The sequence below is a fragment of the Corvus cornix genome, chromosome 7, assembly GCF_000738735.6.
Source record: "Corvus cornix cornix isolate S_Up_H32 chromosome 7, ASM73873v5, whole genome shotgun sequence".
NCBI lineage: Eukaryota > Metazoa > Chordata > Aves > Passeriformes > Corvidae > Corvus > Corvus cornix.
In genome coordinates, this window is record NC_046337.1 from 19,404,053 (window position 1) to 19,422,632 (window position 18,580).

An 18,580-nucleotide genomic window follows, 5' to 3' on the forward strand; every position below is an offset into this window, starting at 1 on the left:
GAAATGAAGCCTGCCTTTGGCAGATTGTTCTTGCTTTAAAATTGATTTGGATTCTCTGGAGGGTTTTATTACCTTTTTTTTTTTTTTACTTGTAAAACCAATTGTTGAGTTTCTGTAACTGATGAAAATTTTTAAGCTAAAATCATTTTGGATGTTAAAATTGAATTATAATCTTATTCCTTTCTATGAAAGCAGGGCTGAGCATTAGGTGATAAATAAAACAATTTCTCATTCACTAAGTGAGCAGGAAAGAATACCTGTGCTCCAGAGTCTTTTGAAGAATGCTATTGTGAGAAAGGGGAAATACCATATTACATTTTTAAATAAGCATCACGAATGGAAAAGGTTTCCAGGAAGACCATCGTTAGATGCCATCTCATGGAAAAGGAATTTGTTTCAGATATATCTTCAAAAGGGCATAAAAATTGTTGAGGGCATTTAGGAGAAATTCATACAGTGTTTTGGATGCTTGAGGTATAAATCATGAGTCATGCTGTGAGAAAGATCAAAGTTACTGGAGAAACGTAGTTTTAAATGACTGCAGCACCTCAGTTTACATCAACAAGGAAAATGAATGCATTTTGGACAATGAGGCTTTGTAAGAGAAGGCGAGTCAGCATAGGAAGTAATTTACTATGTAAGCTGTTGGAAGTTAAGATAATAACTGGATCAGGCAAAAGAGGACAAAGCTAAGCAAGCTGGCAGAATTTATTTGTGGCTGAAATGAAACTGAAGGTTTTTGAAAGAAAAAGCAAAAGGAGAATATCAGTGATACCCTAATTCAGTAATAGGACACTGATGGCAACTTTAGGGTTTTGAAATGTAGACAATTGGGACTAATTTTACATATTCATGGGAAGGAAACGCAACACACTAATTTAAAAAATACATCTAGAATTGAACTTCACTTTATCTGTTTTGAATCCAGCTGGGGGTATTTAATAACGTCAGAGTACTGAGTAAATGCTATGTAACCATCAATTTGGCAAGTTAAGCTGGTATTGAGCCATCTACAGCATCTCTACTGTTAGTGCATTATGCTGTTGTTCAGGGCAGTGGAGGGGCTGCCACACCTCATGTCCCCCTGTGGACTGGTTATTTTGACTAATTTTGACTTCAGCACAGTATTCTTTCCTTTTTGACAGCCCAGCTTTCTGAAAGATTGAAATTTTTTCAGGGTCATATCATAAAAATGTCAGATCTAGAGGAAATACTTCTCAAAATGTTATATTTGGGCAATTTTATGATAAAAATAGTTTTAATTCATTTATACACTAAGGTGGTTCATTCACACCTGTAGCAAAGTATTAGCTCAGCACTCTATTGCTTTTCGTGTTTTGCTATTCAAATTAATGAAGCAGTCCTGTTTTCCACAGCTAATTAAACCTGAGCAAAGAATACATGTTTGGATATAAGAACAGATTATTAGTAATGTAACTGGTGCTTTGAGTTGCCCTTGTTGAGTTGAACTCACTACTGAGGGAATGACTCAGAGCAGGATAGCTGTATTCTCAATTAAACTAGTAAAATCTGTAGAACCATATGTATTTTTATACTATAAGCTCTTCAAGTCATTAAGCTGCTTCATTGTATCTTTAAAGTAGTAGGGGAAAAAAAACCTTGGCAATAATTAAATATATTATTGGTGTTCTCTTGGGTTTTTTCCTATTATATTCCCTTCCAATGTTACCCTGTCGCACCTCTCAGGGCTTTCTCATTTCTTCTGCCTACTGATGGCTATTGAACAATGCCAGGCTAGCATGGGGAAGTACTGCTGTAAATTTGAATCTAATTCAGTTTTGCTTCTATTTTTTAACTGCTGTTATCTCACAGGTGACTTAAGGAGTTTCACCAGGTACTTTCGTCCTGTCCCCAGGATTTGTAGGCTCAAGAAGATGAGGGAAAAAAAATAATTTCGTCTTGCCCAGTTACTTTAGGTTTTTTGCTGTGGCACAAATTTAGTGTTTATGGTTTTATACTAAAACTTAAAACAAATTTGCAATTTATGAAACAAAATCATATGCAGTTTATGATAGTCCCCCTGTTCTAATCCCTACCAGCCAGTCTTATTGCTGGTTGTTTTAACAGATCAATTGCAGAAAACTGCAAGTTACGTCAGAATAGATCCACCAGCAGATGACAAATGGAAACAACAAAAGGCTTGTGTTTTTGCCCTTGCTCAGCAGGAGGGGAAGGTTAAAAACAGAGGGAAAATGAATGTAACATTTTATGTTGGTTTAGACATTTTGGGAAATTATTTTGGCTGTCTTCCTTTGCTTTAGAGAAGTAAATGTTGTCATGGTCATTGACTCAGAACTGAGAAGGAAAAAATTCCTTGCAAACTGTGTTTTTATATTTAATTAACATTTCCCCCTTCTGTCTTTCTGTTACAGGAAAATACAATATGAGAGAGATTCTCTCACTGGGATTTTTTCATTCAGTACTTAGTCCTTGTGGCATTGTTAAATACACCAAGGAATGTGATTCTTGGGATGTTCTCTGCAGGGCCAGGAGTTGGACCTGGTGATCCTGATGAGTTCCTTCCAACTCAGCATATTCTGTGATTCTCTGATTCTAAGTATTCCAGTCATAAAGACACCTGCAGCCCCACGGGTGAATTGCCCTGATACAGTAGATATGCACCTCAAAAAAATGCAGTGATTACAGGAGTGGAAGGGGACGAAGCTACTTCAGTGTGTCCTTACTCATTGTTGCTTCGGGTTGTGCCTCATTTTAGCTGTGCTCAGTGACTGAAGTGTTTAGAAATGGGCTCCTGTCTAGTGACCACACACTGGTGTGGGGCTTTTGGCCTGCCTGCTCCAGCAACAGGCTGAAAGAGTCTGCTCTGAAGGAGTTCTGCTCTCTCAGTCATCAGGTGGGACTTGGTGGTGTCTCTGTGTTAAGAAGCCATCAGCTCCTGCCAGGGTTTCAGTGGCAGTGCTTGAAAGCGGGGAGTTCACTAATGAAAGGCGTTCTTCACCATCTGCCCAAAATGGCATCATGTGATTCAAGTATGTTCTTGCCTCTCTAGGGATAAATATTGGCCTGTGAACTAGAGAAAAACCTGTATTTCCTATTTAAAGTTCTGCAGTTGCAGTGACTTTCTAATTTTCAGACTGTCAGGGATGATTCTGAGACCTTGCTACAATGTGCCTATATGAAAGTACAGCAAAACACACCACTTGGGGCTTTTGTTTGGCTTCTCTCTATGTGGTGTTTTTCCAGTAGGCAGTGTAGGTTCATAAATACCACAATCTTAAACATCTGTGTTTAGGCATGAAATTTGATCTTGGTGCTTACCTTGGTATGGAGTTGCTCTTATTATTAAGAATTGGCTCCGTCTCCCTTCATGGACTGCATGGAGTGGTGGAACACGTTATTTGTCAGTGAAGCAAGCCACGGTGCATCCTGCAAAGGAATGCAGCTGCCTGAGGATTTCCAAAACTCAGCATCAGTACAATGAGGAGTCTGGTAAACACTTCCCACCCATCAACATATGGTATTGGAAGGCAGTGGCTGGGCAGAATCAGATACGTGCACTCTTCCGGCAGAGCAGCCACAGATAGGAACTATAATTACAGAAATTAGCTATGTAATGATGAGTTTAATTATTAACCACTTTCCTGTATGGCTTTGAGTAACCATAGTATCAGAGCACTGAAAACCCTGGAGCTTTGTTGAAGCTGCATCCTGTAGGAAAATTAGGAGTAGTCTGAAATCACGCTACTCTGCAATGGTCAATAAGGGTTGAAGTGCCCTATTTTATTTTTTAATGATTTGCTCTTGGGATTTTTCCTGGTCTCTTAAAAGTTTAATTTTATGCAGGCCTCCCTCCTACCAACGTATGGTTTTCCAAGTGTGAACTTCAGTACTCTCTCTTAACAAACTAATTCCAGGCATGCAGTTATGTGTTGTCTTTTTAAATAAAGTAAATCCATAAATATCCTTTTAGATGCAAATACTATGGTAATTGATGTGGTCTGGCATTGTGATCAAAAATAGAAGGCAGCTGTAAAGCTAACGAGTGTACAGCTGCTTTGCTTCATCAAAGGGTTATCAGGCATCTGGAATGCTTGGGTGAATGTGCCCGTTACTTTTTATGCACTGTTCTTACAGTGCAGATTGAGGAACTACAAAATACATTGAACGGTGTTGCTGGGAACTTAGCCCAGCTCCTGTAATATTTATATAGACCTTCAGCTGCTCTAAAATGTCGTAGCAACCCCTGGCCACTCAGCCTGCTCATGACCAAACAGTCCTTGAAAATGTTGCCATTACACATGAAGGCAAAAGTTTTTAGAAGTTTTATTTGCTACAAAGCAACTAGCAGAGAAAGTGTCAGAGGAAGAAGGTACACAAAAGAGAGCAAATATTTTGATGGCTGGGCTTGGTAAGGGGACTGGTAGGTGCTTGGGAGAGAAGAGGGAGGAGATGCTACAGTCACCAGTTTCCCTGGCTGGCGTGTTCTTCAGTTCTGTTCAGTGCATTGCCTTAATCAATATTAGGACCCTTCCAGATTCTAGTTATTAGTTCCTTTTGCCAGCTTCATTTTCCATGTAAGTTGTAAGTAAACTTTTATCAACACAAGACATAAGCTCCAGATCTCTGTACATAATATTTTTAAAGGGAAAAGTGGATGTCTGCGTGGAGCTTACTCTGACTTTCCAGATATCATTTTATGTAAATACATCAAAACTTGAATTCATATTTTTTCTAAAAGCTTTTTTTTGGGCACACATATATTTGCCTTTGAATGTCAAGTGCATCTTCCAATGATTGTTATTAATCTTGGCCTTTATAAGTTCTTCCATATTTCATGGTTTCCCATTAGTAGAAGTATAATTTTTAATTATGTTTGGAAATCAGCAGTGCAGATTGCTGAGAGGAAAGACTGAGCACTTTTCATTGCAGAAGCATTTTTCCCCCCTAAAACCTTTTTTCTACAGACACAAAGCACTAAACTCTAGAGAAAAAAAAAAAAAGGCAATTCTGCAGAAACTTAAAACAGCTTGCTTAGTCACAGTATATGAAAAGAGAACCTCGGGAGGTTCATCAACAATGTGTTGTATTGTCTTCACTGCTGTAGTTAGCTCTGCCAAGAAATACGAATGACTGCTTGGATCTGTGAAGGATTTATGAAAATGCTATTCCTGGTGTGAGAAGCAACTGCATCCTAAACCAAATTAACAGTCACTGGAAGGAGGAACATGCACAAATTGATGCCAAATAGTAGCCATGGATTTTGTTGTTTTGCTGAGTTCTCTTTGTTCCCAGCATGGTGTTCTGTCAGAACTCGGTGATTTTGTGGCTAGAGGGAGGTATACATAATTTTGATGTGTAGGTGACTTACACTGGTGCTTGCAGAGTGTCAGTTTATCTCGCAGTTCAGCCCGTGCTCTTGGCATTGCTGGCTGCTAAGGTTGTGCCCTCAGAGCCTGCCATGTGTGGCCAGTAGAGACTGGAAACTTTTTTAAAAAAAAAAAAAGTATTTTTTAAATCAGTGAAACTTTAGTATGAGAAATTCTTAAGTAGTAGCAAAACAAATACAACAGTAGTGAGGGATGTTGCTATATCAAGGGCAGTTTTTCAGAGGATAGTAAGAAAAAGCACACATCTTTAGGAAATCAGAGAGTTTCCAAGACATCATAAGTCTGAAGTCCTTAGAGGCCAGGCAGACTTAGTGGAAGATGATAGAAACTTTTGAAAATCAGAAAGAAAAATGAGGAAGAGTTTAATTTTCTTTCTGCTGGAGAGAAATAAGCTGCAAAATATTGATACTTGTTGAAAAAAAAGAGGTCACTTTCTGTAACTTGTAAAATGGTGGCTTGTTTTATAACAATTAATACCAAGGAGTTTTTCTGTAGTTAAGAAGAAAAAGAGTGTATTTGTTTGTACATTATATGCAGAAGCAAATATTTTCATGGATATAAATGCTCCCTTAAGAGTGAAAGATGAAGTAGTCTACAGTTATGCTGATCCTCATTGAGGCAAGTAAGAAGAAGGAGAAGGAAGCCTAGGATCATTGTGGAATTTGTATCTAAGACACTAATTTATTGAAGAATCTCTTGGGTTTACCATACATGGGTGGAGTAATTTTAATAGTAGAACATCGAGCCCCTGGCAGGGGAAACTAAGGAAGGGCACTTTTTGTGCCGCTTGGTAATCTGATTTTCTTTCTAAGGTCAGCAGCCATCTAGCATACGATGCCAAGAGGATGCAGGTGTTGCAGAAAAAAAAAGAAATCAAGCAATTTAATTCACTTCTAAGCAAGTGCTTATTCAAACAAGTGATGTGCAAGAGGAATGTTTACTAATATATTGAAAATGAAAAAAATTGTTGTAATCCCTAACCATAATTGGGGAAAAATGAGCATTGAGATAACTATTCAATTTAAGCAAGTAGAAATGTGCAAAAACAAAACCAACCAACCAACCAACGAACCAATGAAACAAAAAAGAACCCTAACCAAAAAAACTAAAAAACTACAACCCAACACCCCAAAACAACTGTTAATTATGAATAATTGTCCTTCTGCTAATGTTATGAAAGCTGCTGTTGACTAAAAGTCTTATCAGTTTCAGTTCCTGGATAATAAAAAATGTGTGAAAAGTGTTAAATGTTACTGTATTTTGCAGTGAACAGAAAGCTCGTAGTCTCCTCCTCTGCTGTTGCAGTTGCACTCTTGGGTAGATGAGGTGTAAGCTTAGGATACGGCAGGGGGTCTGCCCATGTGAGCAGGAGCCGCTGTTCTGCCTGCACTGGGAGAAGGCAGCTGCTGTTGAGGAAACGAGTATGGCTGTGTCATGAATTGTGTATGTGAATCAGACACTGAATGTTTGCTCCAGGGGTAAGAGCAAATTGCATACAGCATTTTTGGGGCTAGGTGAACGCTAGTGAAGAGGAAATCTTCTGGCCTTACTTCGTACCACTTGTTTCTGTGAAGAGCAAGGACCTGCTCTAACTTGATGAATGTAGGTATGAATGCCGTGAGACATCCTTGACATCTTTGCCTGTATCAGCCCCCAAAAAATGAGAGTGGTAGAGCTTTGCTAAGGGTACATATTATCTCGGCTGTAATTAATAGTGCTAATTTCTGTTCCACTTAATATTGTTTGCAACTGTCAGAGACAAATAATACAAAATTGTATTCCAACACATTAAGCAAGCCAGATAAAAATCTTGGCCTTTTGAATTTGCAGAGTAGTGCACATGTACACAGTGAATGTTCTGTATTGTGCTGGTTTTGTTGTACAGGTTCAAAAGTTCTCTAATTTCAAAAGCAACTTAAAATCTTTTCTTTGTGGACTAAGATGTCTTATTTTGATTTGAAATGTGTTTTGAACATAAATTGGCTCTAGTGAAGTGGGGGGATTCTGTCATCATGTTCCTGGATTTTTACATGCTGGATTCTGATAAAAACAGCAGGCAGATTATATTTCTTTATTTGATGGAAAAGTCAGAAGATTTTTCTTACGTACCTGACTGTACTGTCATGAGTAAATCAGGTGCATAACAGCTCTTCGTGATCTTCGTAAATGGGAAGTTCTTTATTGTACTGCTTTTCTTCCCCCCTCCATTTACTATCAAAACTGACCTTTCACATACTAGATACTACCAGCATTTTGAGCGAGACCTGGAAATTTTCACTTCTGAGTGCTTTCTGAAAGCCAGGGGCCAATTAGAGGCTTTCTCTAGAGATAAGTGAATGAGGCAATGGATACAAAACAACCCAAGGCTTCTGGCTAAGCATGCAAACATCACAGATAATTTGGGAGGGGATTTTGTGTTTTTTTTCCAAAATCCTCAGTCATTCCCTTGTCTCAAGAGAAGTTTTATTTCTGAAGGAATTCTTTAAAATTAGTCTATTTAATCACAGAGTTGGAGAGAGGTTTGATGGAGTTTTTTAGCAGATATTCCTGTAAGGGAATTAGAGTCATTTGTTCCTTACTACTGTAAATCTCAACACATTGAACAGCTGTTAACCTCCTCTGTCGTTGATACTGCATTTATTTGGCACTGCACCAAAGTGTAGTAAAACTTCAGTTTCCATCTGAGCTCCTTTATGTTCGGTAAGGCAGGGTGTCAGCATTGTAGGGCTGGTGCTTTGTGCCTGGCGTAATTGTTACTGAAGTTTTTAGTATTCTGTTTCCAGCTTAAGGGGGGCATTTTTGTTATCAGGATCTTTGCATTTCCTCTCTTCTCCAGGCCCCTTGTGTCCCTCCCTTCCTCAGAGATGATATACCAAGAATAAGAAATAAAATGAAAAACTGGGTATTCAGCAGGCAGTAAAAACAGAAGCATGCTTTTATGTTCATCAAAAAGGGTCTGTTGTGGAGCCAAGTCACTGACCTTTTCTTCTCATCCCTCATGGGACTTTCAGGGAGAGCTGTGCTCTGCTTCATGGTGAACTTGCCTGTTGCAAGGAAGTTTGCAGACATGTCCTGTGAGCACACACAGGACTCACTTGAGCCCTTGGGTCCTTTGTGATTAATCCACCTTTCACCAGTGGGTCTAGGTCTCACACTGCAGACTGTATGAGCTTTTTTAAGATTCTCTCCTTCCTACTGAAGCCTCTACAGAGTATTCCACAGTTGTGGGGTTCACAGAGGACTAAACAAGATGCTTCTTGGTCCAACTAGAACCGTGGTTTACATGTAGGTGTTGGGTGCAGTCTAGGGCAGGGGGCTCATTGTGGAGGTCAGAGAGGAAGGCTGTGCTTAAATCAAGCTCTTCCTCTGCCTTGTCCCTAAAACCCTCCAGGACAAGCATAACTCAAGTGTTCTGCTGCCAAAGCTGTTAAGAGCCAACTCAGAGACACCAAGGCAAGTCAAGGGGAGGGGAGACTAAGGAGGAAAGAGGGGTAAGAAGGTGATGTAAGAGCCCTGCTATTTCAAGCACTCTTTTCCACAGAGGATCCATTAGGTTTCGAAACAGCTACTCAGAAGCATTTTGTCTGAGATGGCAGCATGGCTTTCTGAGCCTTACGTGACTCATAAGGGGCATATGCTCTGCTGTATTGGTCTTTGAGGCATAATGCATACATTACTTGTCAGACTGTGATACCCTTTAGGGCTTTGTGGTTATAGGTTCATCAAGTGAGGCCTATTTTATTTAGCAATCAGCACTTTAATTGCACATAAATCTCTGTATTTGTAGCTCCTGCAGCAGGCATCTCTATGAAGAAGCCTTAAGATGTCATAATATTTGAAAGAGAAAAATAGGCATTTTTTGCTAGGCCCTGTAATTTAAGTAGCAAAATAATTGGGTAGGAAGCATCTCTTGTCTCTTGTTGAATATGATATGAAAGACAGTTACAGCTTTTCAAACCTGGCTAAAACTATGAATTATCCTAGAATATTTGTATGGATCTAATTCAGGCAGCTGTCAGACAGAAATATTTGAGATTCTGTGTATTGTCTTGCAGAGGGACTGTGGCTGTTTCCAAAGACTTCTTTTATTGTATGAAATGAGGGGAACTTGTATAGCACAGTAAACACTGTGGAGATGTTTGAACCAATTAATTGGTTCCATGAGGTTATTTCTAATAGAGGGAAGGATAAGTTTGGATGGACTTTAATCATTCTTACAGCATCCTTGAGAGAGGCATACCAGAAACTTTACGAGGTCTGTTACTTCTTATGTTGGTATACCTTTCAGGTTACTGTAGGGAATTATTCTTCACCATTTCAGGAGCACTGGGGGTATGGGTGTGCAAATTTTAGTTTATCTTCTTTTTTATTAAAGTGCACATTCAAAAATCCTTCCTACCTAGCCTCATTGTCAGCCTGGGGCTTTAACATTCTGCCTAGTGTCCATTTTCTTGCTTTGACACTCACCCATTGTATTTTGGATGAGTTTGTTATTATGGTTTGCCTGAGCTGAGCTGCTCCACCTGATGGTGAAAACAAGAACATGCCTTCTCTCGTGCAATGAGGTTTTATTTGAAAAACTGTGACCTAGGGGAAGCATTTAATGCTGTAAGTGTATGCTGTGTGCTGCCTTAAGAAGACTTACTAATGATGTTCTGTCCCCTTTATACTCGAATGTAAAACAGATAAGGTTATGTAAACAAGTTGCACAAAGATCTTGAATCCACAGTTTTCTTTCATGATTATAGTGAGATGCCCTGGGGTGGTTACTTGTAGCATAGACAAGTGCTTCTCAAGGTCCAGATGCTGCCACAACCTGAGATGCAGCTGTGATTTGCAAGAGATGCATGTCTGAAAGGAGTTCCTGCTCATGCACAGAAAGGGAATTGCTACTGCTTGGTATCTGTGGATTTGGTCATGTTCTTACTACCCAATGTGGAAATACTTCATGGTTGATTATGTTGCATAGAAGACCTTGCCCATATGGTATTTTCTGTCTCAAATCCACTTAGTTGCTCAGAAAAGGCGGTAAAAACTAAAGAACTCTGAAAGAAACAACCTGCTTACAGTAAAAGATTTAAAAGGCTCTCTTGTGGCATTGAAAGAGAAATAATCACATAAATCTCATGAAAACAGCAAAGAAACAGGAAGAATAACAGAGCTTAATCTTCTCAAGTCTTTTAGTTTGCCCACCTTTTTGCAATGCAAGAGTCTGTGGATGCATGCTTCAGTAAATTCGTCTCTGTCATCTTCCATGTTGCCCTAAGATATGAGAATATTTTCCATGTGATAGCAAAATCTATCATCTCTAGCTGGTCATGTCTTCAGCCAGGAAAGCAAAAGGTACGATTGGCTGTTTCAAGCTAATGTGGCAGGGATGAAGGATGGATCCTATCTGGAAGGATGCTTATATATAATGGCACGTGCAAGGAACCTTCTTTAAAATATTTGAGCAGCCTGAGGTCAAAATTTCCTGTGCTATTGAGAATGTAGTGTGAGATCTGACCATCCAAGCATGAGCTGGTTGCATTCAGTCTGCACTCCTGCAAAAGTGAGGTCATGGGGTACCAACAAAAATGCTGTGAAACTCTGAGAAGTCTCCTTGTTCTATTCAGCTTTCATAGCCTCTATCAAAAAATGCAAATTTTAAGCTGTTCTTGTATTTTTGTCCTTCATTTGTATTAAACATATACACTTAACATTGTACAAAGTGGTGTGTACAGACCTTCGTTTTGTTTTTTCTTTCTTTCAGACACCCTGGCTCTGGAATACCAGGCAGTGCTGGAGCGGGTATCCATATCAGGTAAAAGTTACAGTGCTGTCTGAACACTGTCATGACACTTCTGCAGAGCTCTGTTTTTATTACGGTGGAGTTTTGTGCCCATATGTTTGTGTGAATGGGCTACTCAGCATTTCAGAACATTGCTAGGAGATACTTCCCATCTTGCTTGAGTTTAAGATGGGAAAAATGAACATAGCTGTCACACCTGAATTCCATGCATTGAATTCCAAAAGCTACAGAGAAGAGTTTGCAATTTAAGGAATTTAACCTGTCTAGGGTGTATTTTCTTTTTTATTTTTTTTTTCCTCTGAAGAGCAGGGAAGGGGGAAAAAGGCAACTGCCAGACTGGAAAATGTGAAGAAGAGTATTGTCCAAGAGACACATGAATCCCTGTGACAGTGAACAGTCCTTGGAACAGGAGAACTGTGTTTGGATGCTACTGGTTTTGAAGGTTATGTAGCTGTTGGAAAAAGTTCAGTGGCGACAGTTCAGCAGAAGTCTTGATCTGAGAAATGTTGAAGGAATTTGGTCATGTAGCCTCAGAAGAAATAACGACTTCAATTCCACCCAGAGACTGAAGGGTGAACTGAGCAACACGAGGGAAGCAGCAGCGGAAATAGATTGGGGGAAGTGCTGAAACTTAATCCCTCAGAAACTTTAGATACAATTGTTTCTTAGGTTGATATAGCTACCGTCACTGGTGCCTCTCAGCCCTGTTTCCTACTATTTTGTGTTACTACGTGCAATAAGAGGTTGACTTAAAACAAAAGACCATGAATCTTACTGATTGAAGAATATAAGTTTACTGGACTTATCAGAAGACCAAGGTCATTTAGAAAGTTGGTTACAACTTCTAGAGTGTGGGAGCTAAAATTGCTATATCTAATACCATTCTAGTAGTGGTGAGGGTCCAAAAAAGAGCAAATTGTCAAATAAAGTCATTATGAAAATCATTGTCTTGAAGATAAAAATGTCTACTGGGTGCTAATCAGGGCTAAGTACTGAGTTTTCAATTTGTTTTGTTGGTTTTTTTCCATAACTATATAAAATTTCTAATCTTTTTTTGCTACAACTCCTTTATAAATTACTCAACAATGCACTGCAGAAATCCAGCTGGACTTTATTGTAGATACAGTCAAATGGATCATTTGGGTGACAACACAGCCATAAGCACAGGTTAACCTATTGAGGTTAAGTCTATGGAGAACTGAAACCTAACATTTGAACTAAGTTAAGCACACTATTGATACCAGAAGGAATCTGTGACATCTTCAGAACTGCCCTACACTATCACTGTGTATGGCTTTAGAAATATTAATGCTGTTGTTAATAAAGCAGCTAACAGTCTTCATCTTTTACTAAAAATTTTCCCCAGTGAGTTCCCTTGCAATAATGAGTATAATAGTTGCAGTTCATTGTAAGCTCTTACTTTCTTTCCTTTTTTTTCATTACACGTGATTAAAAGTCTATTGGCAGTCTCTCTAACTCAGAAAAGGCTTATATTGGCCCAAGAAAAGGATGGATTTTGAATGTACACATTTTTTGTAAAGCATAAGCATATGTCTATATTAAAATAACACCCACAGAGCATTTCCTGGGAATCCAAGGACTGGCTCTCAGCTGCAAAGAACTTGTCTGCAAAAGGAAATGGGAATAAAAGGTGCAACCGAAATACCTCTTGCCAAAGGAAACAGCTCATACCCTGCTTGGGTGCATAGTTGTGCCAGTGCAAGCTGCTGTAGAGATGGTTTATCTAATCCCTTGAGAGATGCCCTCAGGAGCTTCTCCTTTGCCAGTGTCCCTCTCTATCGCTGCCATGGAAAAAATGACTATCATGGAGGCACATTTGCGTGGAAATTAGAGCAGCTCCTAGGACTGGCTCTCTTAGGCTGACTGTCAAACAGTTTATGTGTGCCACCAGTTACCTTCTCTGAAATTACCCCAAATTTGGTTGTGCATTATAATTTTTATTTCTTTTACTTTGAAACAACTCTGTAACCATTTTGTATATCAGACAAGATGCTTGGATAAATTTATTTTATTTTCTTCTTTCCAAATGCTATGTCCCCAGAAAATGGTTACATTCTTCAAAAGTAGGCATTTCTATTATAAAGAGCCCTGCTCAAAGCCCACATTTTCATCATGAGTAGATGAGATTATATACTAGCATTACTTTTTTTCTAGTTAATCTAGCATTGTTTTTTTGCTATGCTTTAAACCCACATGACTGTTATACAGCAAGATGTTTCAAGTAAACTTTCAAAACAGACTTAGGAATACTCCAAATTTAGTTTGCTCTGGGTTCCAAATGGACAGCATCATAATTTTTGGCATTACAATATTGTCAGGACTAAAACATTAGAAAAGAGTACATTGGGGAGCTTTATTTTCCAGAGCCATCAAAGCTTGAAAGAGGCAACCATCACCTTTTTTTTTACATAGGATGCTTATGTATAATACAATAATACCCTGTGATTAAACATGTCTCCTATAGACCACAGCTGTCTGTAATGTCAGTTAGACTCTATTAACCTTTTCTCATCTCCATCTTTCAGCCACTGATGCCTGACCTTCATTATTACTACATAGTTGAATTGTCCTTCTACTGGTCCTTAATGTTTTCTCAATTCATTGACGTCAAAAGAAAGGTAAGAACAATGAGACTAAAAACACCAAAAGCTTTAAGGTTTAACATATTGTTTTTGACTTGAGGAATACCTGTATTACATGGGCAGTGAACTGGAAATACAGTTCTTTCTAGTATTCAACTCTTGCAGATATTAATCACTGAGAAACTGTTCCTGTCTTATTCTGTTCCTTGTTACTATAGTGTGGGCATTTTCTGCACATGGGAAGAAGAGCCTGGAGCAAATATTGAAGGACAAATAGCAGAAGCCAAAAGAACCTTCTGCTTTCATACAGTGGCTTGAATGGAATTGAACAAGTAGTATCTGGTAGATGTACAGTTTCTTCTAAGAGTTAAACGATGAAATACCGAGAAAAGAGCAAGACTGCCTCATAAATTCACAGTATTACTTTGTAGGATAAGATCTAAGAGGGCTTTCAGTTTTTTCTACAAAAGGACAGTGAAAACATTTAATATTGAAAAATGATGATCTATTTAATTTTACCCTTACAATCATGTAGCTGAGCATTTCTGTTAGAAGGCTGTTAATGAAAAAAATAAGGCTCTGTCCAAACAGAAATATTTTTTCCACAATCAATAGCAACCTGTTCCATATTCCAAGTTCTCTCTCTGAGGAGAATCCTAGTCCATAGCAGAACAAGCAGCACAACAGTTACTCTATAGTAACAGTCTGTAGAGCTATTCTTGCAGGGGCTTTTATGTTTCAAAATTAATTTTTTAAGCATTTGAAAGGATTTTATAATACCTTTATGTCCCTCCTTCAGCTGTCATTTAAATAAATGATTGTAGGCTATGCTAATGGAAAAATCCCTATTTAATAGAATTTTAGCAGGAGCATAACTCTGAAGAGAGTAAATGAAGGATGCTGTATGACCTGAATAAACTTATCTGCCATTTAGAACCACAGTGTATTCCTGGGAGTCCTATGCCAGAGCTACCTATATAGAAACACACTCCTCTATTTGGATTTCCAGATTATTCCAGAAGTAGAAATCTCAAGAAAGCATCAACAAAATTTAAATCCATATTGGAGGATAAATTTTAAATAAAACAACCAATTTATGATGAATACATATAAATCCCTTGCTTACCTTGTCTGTAGATGCTAAAGATTCCTGTTAATCATGAGCTTGAAATGAGTATACCTTCACTGTTTCACAAACCAGAGAGAAACAATGCTCAAGGGAGCTGTCTGATAGAGGACTTGAATTTAAATCAAGAGTAATATTGACTAATACAGTAAGCTGCAGGGGCCAAGTCTGTTTCTTAGTTACATATAAATGACTTGTTCTTGTTATCAGAAAAACTTCAGAGCAACCTGCTGTGGAAATAGGATGAGACATGGAGGTGGGGAAGTGGATCGCTAACAGCCAAGTAACACCGCAGCCACAGATTTGCAATGCTTGAACCTAGAGCACCAGATCCAAGTAGTGTCCCAAACACCTGCTGTGTCTGAGAACGTGCAGTGTCCAGCAGAGAGCAGGAGCACAACATCTGCAGTGCAATGATAGCAAGTCAAAAGCCTTTCATTATCAGCACCCAGCAGGGAACAGTGGAGATGCTGTATTTATAAAAAACCTATTAGATCACTCACCAGTTTGGACTGTGGAGACAGCTCTTTTTGTAGTGCAAGTGAATTTGATAACGAGGAAGATCAGATTGGAGAAAGGCAGCTGTGCCCTGCTGTCACAGTAAAACTGCTTGTGAGTGCAAGCTGCCAAGGAAACCCACTGAGTTGAAAAATGTTAGTTCTAAAGACTTACAAGAGTTGACAAAAAGGAGTACAAGAGACAGAGACACCAGCTCTTGCAACACCATAGTAGTTCTCTTTTATAAGAAGGTTTAGTTTAAAAAAATGTGGAAACCTTGTAATGCACCCCATATGCAATGTGTGGAACGGTGCCCATATGAAATAGGGATCTGTTTAACAGGAAGCAGGAAATTTTCCAGCTAATATCGGATGTTATTGTAATATTTCACAATTGGCTTGTATGGAGCAGATTAACAGTTCTCAACCCGAGTAAGCTGTCGATGTTTTCATGTTACAGTGCAATGAATACTTTTATCTAAGTCTTGGTTATCATTTTAGATACTTTAAATTCAGTAGCAGTGGTTGTGCTATATCCCGGGATGGTCAGAAGTGCCCAGTCAGTCTTGAGCACTGCAGGAATTCAGCCAAATGCTTTTATTCATGTAAGGTTTCTCTGAAGGAGAGGTGCAGTGTGCCCTTGCTGGAAGCAGCAGCACCCAGCACTGGCCTAACTCCAATGCTGGTCTTTTACTTACTGTAGATCAAGAGAAATGTCCTTGCTGTTTTCCATCTCCATTTTATTCTTCTCTGATAGCAAATTGATGACTTCAAAAATTACTTCCAGGGGTTTTTCTGTCTTTCAAATACTTGTTTATCTTTATTTAGGTGTTACAAATTCCAGCAGATTTGTCTTTGCCTGACTGGAGGTGTGAGCAAACTAGGCCTTTGCACATACCTACTATTGGCATTAAGTCAGTCAGCTGTGTGTGTCAGCTTCTACAGTTTTATAATGACATGTTGTTAGCTTCATAAATATCTCCTGTGTTGCTGTAATGATATTCTCCCTTAAGGGTGTGCATTTTCCAAGATGAAACCTAGTATGAATCGGTGTTTTGTCATCTTTGTCCAGCTTCCTATACTCCTGTTTTGTAAAACATTGAAAAAATGTTAGGGAAGTTTGTTAGTTTCACAAGTACCTGATAAACCTAAAAAGCAGTGAGGCTTATTTACATGCTTTCTGGATACCTGAAATATTGTTTAACAGAAAAATATTTGACAGATTCACTCATTCCAAGAACACAATGATCTGTAGCTGCTAATTGTCTTGAATATTAAATTTTGATTCTAGAAAATTTTTACTATATTTTGCTAAATTTGGATACTAGATCTCTTTCTTCTAAGAGAATTCTCTTGGTAAAGAAAGAGAGACGGAATTACAGAATCACAGAATCACAGAATTGATTTCTTTTGTTTCAGTGGAAGCAATTAAGAGTGCGTATGTTTTGCAGACCTTTCCCTTTCCTTGTTGGTCTGTAATATAAGCCATGAAGATGATGCTTTGCCCTTCAGTGGCACTAATGCTCCATGGCCACTTGGCAGTTCAGTCAGTGAGTGTGACATGTAAAACAAATGTGGGTGGCAGAAGCCTTAATTCCAGAGGGCTTGTCTACAAGTTGAGACCCATGGGGTTTTTCTGCTGTCTGCCCTGTGTTCTTCCCACTGATGGTGTCTAGAATAGGCTCTTTCTCCTATTCTTAGCCACAGATTTTCATGACATAGGCAAATGATTATCTTCTAGCAGTTAAAACTGGAGGCTACAAATCTTCTGTAAAAAAATACATCTTCCACAAACATACATATGATTTGAAATATATTAACTAAAAAAACCCAGAAATTAAAAAGCCTATTCCTGTACAGCTGCTCTTCCACTATATATGGGTGAAAGTGCTGGAGTAAGCTGGGAACACAAGGACCATTTGGCTTTATGGAGACTTGTACCATTAGTATCTATGTGTTCATTACCCTTTTGTGTAACTAAAATCTAACAGGTAGTATCTTCAGAGCATAGTATTAATTAATGACTTAAAGAAATGTCACAAACAGGAAAGAAACCCAATAACAAAGCAGTCGTATTTATGTCATTGCTACTTTTTTCCAACAGTTTTCCATAGATCAGTCCAGCACTTCTGTTTCAGAGGTGGCAGAGTCAAGTAACTGTCTCTTTTAAGAAACGTATTACAGAAGGAGTTCCCTGGACAGCATTTCTTTAGGAAGACTTATGCAAAAATGCAGAAGACTGCTGCCCACAAACATTAGGATTCATATTGTCAGGAATGCCTTGAAGAACATCCAAGAGGGACTAGAAATCTTGTATTTGTAGAACATGAATGTGTCAGCTGTGAAAACAGAGGAGATTTTCTGCTTGACTTTTTGCCCCATTTGGACTGCCTATGTGCTAACATAATTGCATTTGGAAGGAAAGTTAAGAACAGTGCCATAGTACTTGCAGGTGAAGGAGGTAAAGAGCTAGGCTGCAGTGTGGCCATAGGGCAATGCTAGTAGCTTACAGGGAATAAGGTAGGTGCTTTGCTGTTCTTGTTATTGTGAAATGGTGAAATGGTCTCCATGTGGGGGTTTGTAGTTACAGAAATGACTAAGATGCCATAGCCTTGCTTCCCTTTAGGACACTCAGAAAGAGAAACAGCCTTTAACTGTCTTTTTCTTCTGTCTGTTTGAAGAATATGGATTTAAAGCAATGGCTTGATAAGACTGCTGAATGTATTTTATTGTGTTCCATGCTTCTGGGGGCCAGATAACCTGGCTGAGAAATGTTGGGTGTATACTAAACTGGCATATGAGTCTCTGCTTTTAGTCTTTTTATCTTTTCTCCCCTACCCTGCCCTCCTACCCTTCCTCAGTTTTGTGTTGGAGATACTGGCAGTTTTATCTGAGTTTTTATCTGTCCCGTGGTTTTCGCAGCACTAAGGCTAGAATATCTGCACAGCTATCAGCTCTCGTTGCTCTCTGGCCTCTGTCAAGGCAGTGCCTACTGAGGAGTAGGAAATAGGATATTGTAGCACCTGATAGCATGAAACATAAAGTGATAGGCTGGGAGCAGCTCCTGTCTGTCTTCACTTAGTGAGACTGCTCAAGCTGCAGGTTTTTCCATGGACTCCAGGTGTTCATTGCAGGGAAGGCAAGTGCTGGTACTGAGAGGCAGTGGCACTGCACGTCCTTAAAAACAGTGGTGC

General features: G+C 38.9%; 1 protein-coding gene across 2 annotated transcripts in view; it reads left to right on the forward strand.

The window, feature by feature from the left end:
* CERS6 (ceramide synthase 6) overlaps positions 1–18,580 on the forward strand; it is a 111,579-nt gene that overhangs the window by 65,025 nt on the left and 27,974 nt on the right. For both annotated transcript variants that reach the window (XM_039554615.1, XM_039554616.1), the window contains exons 5-6: positions 11,122–11,172; positions 13,707–13,799. In XM_039554615.1, the coding sequence (XP_039410549.1) occupies positions 11,122–11,172; positions 13,707–13,799 (144 nt within the window). The remainder of the gene's footprint in view (positions 1–11,121; positions 11,173–13,706; positions 13,800–18,580) is intronic.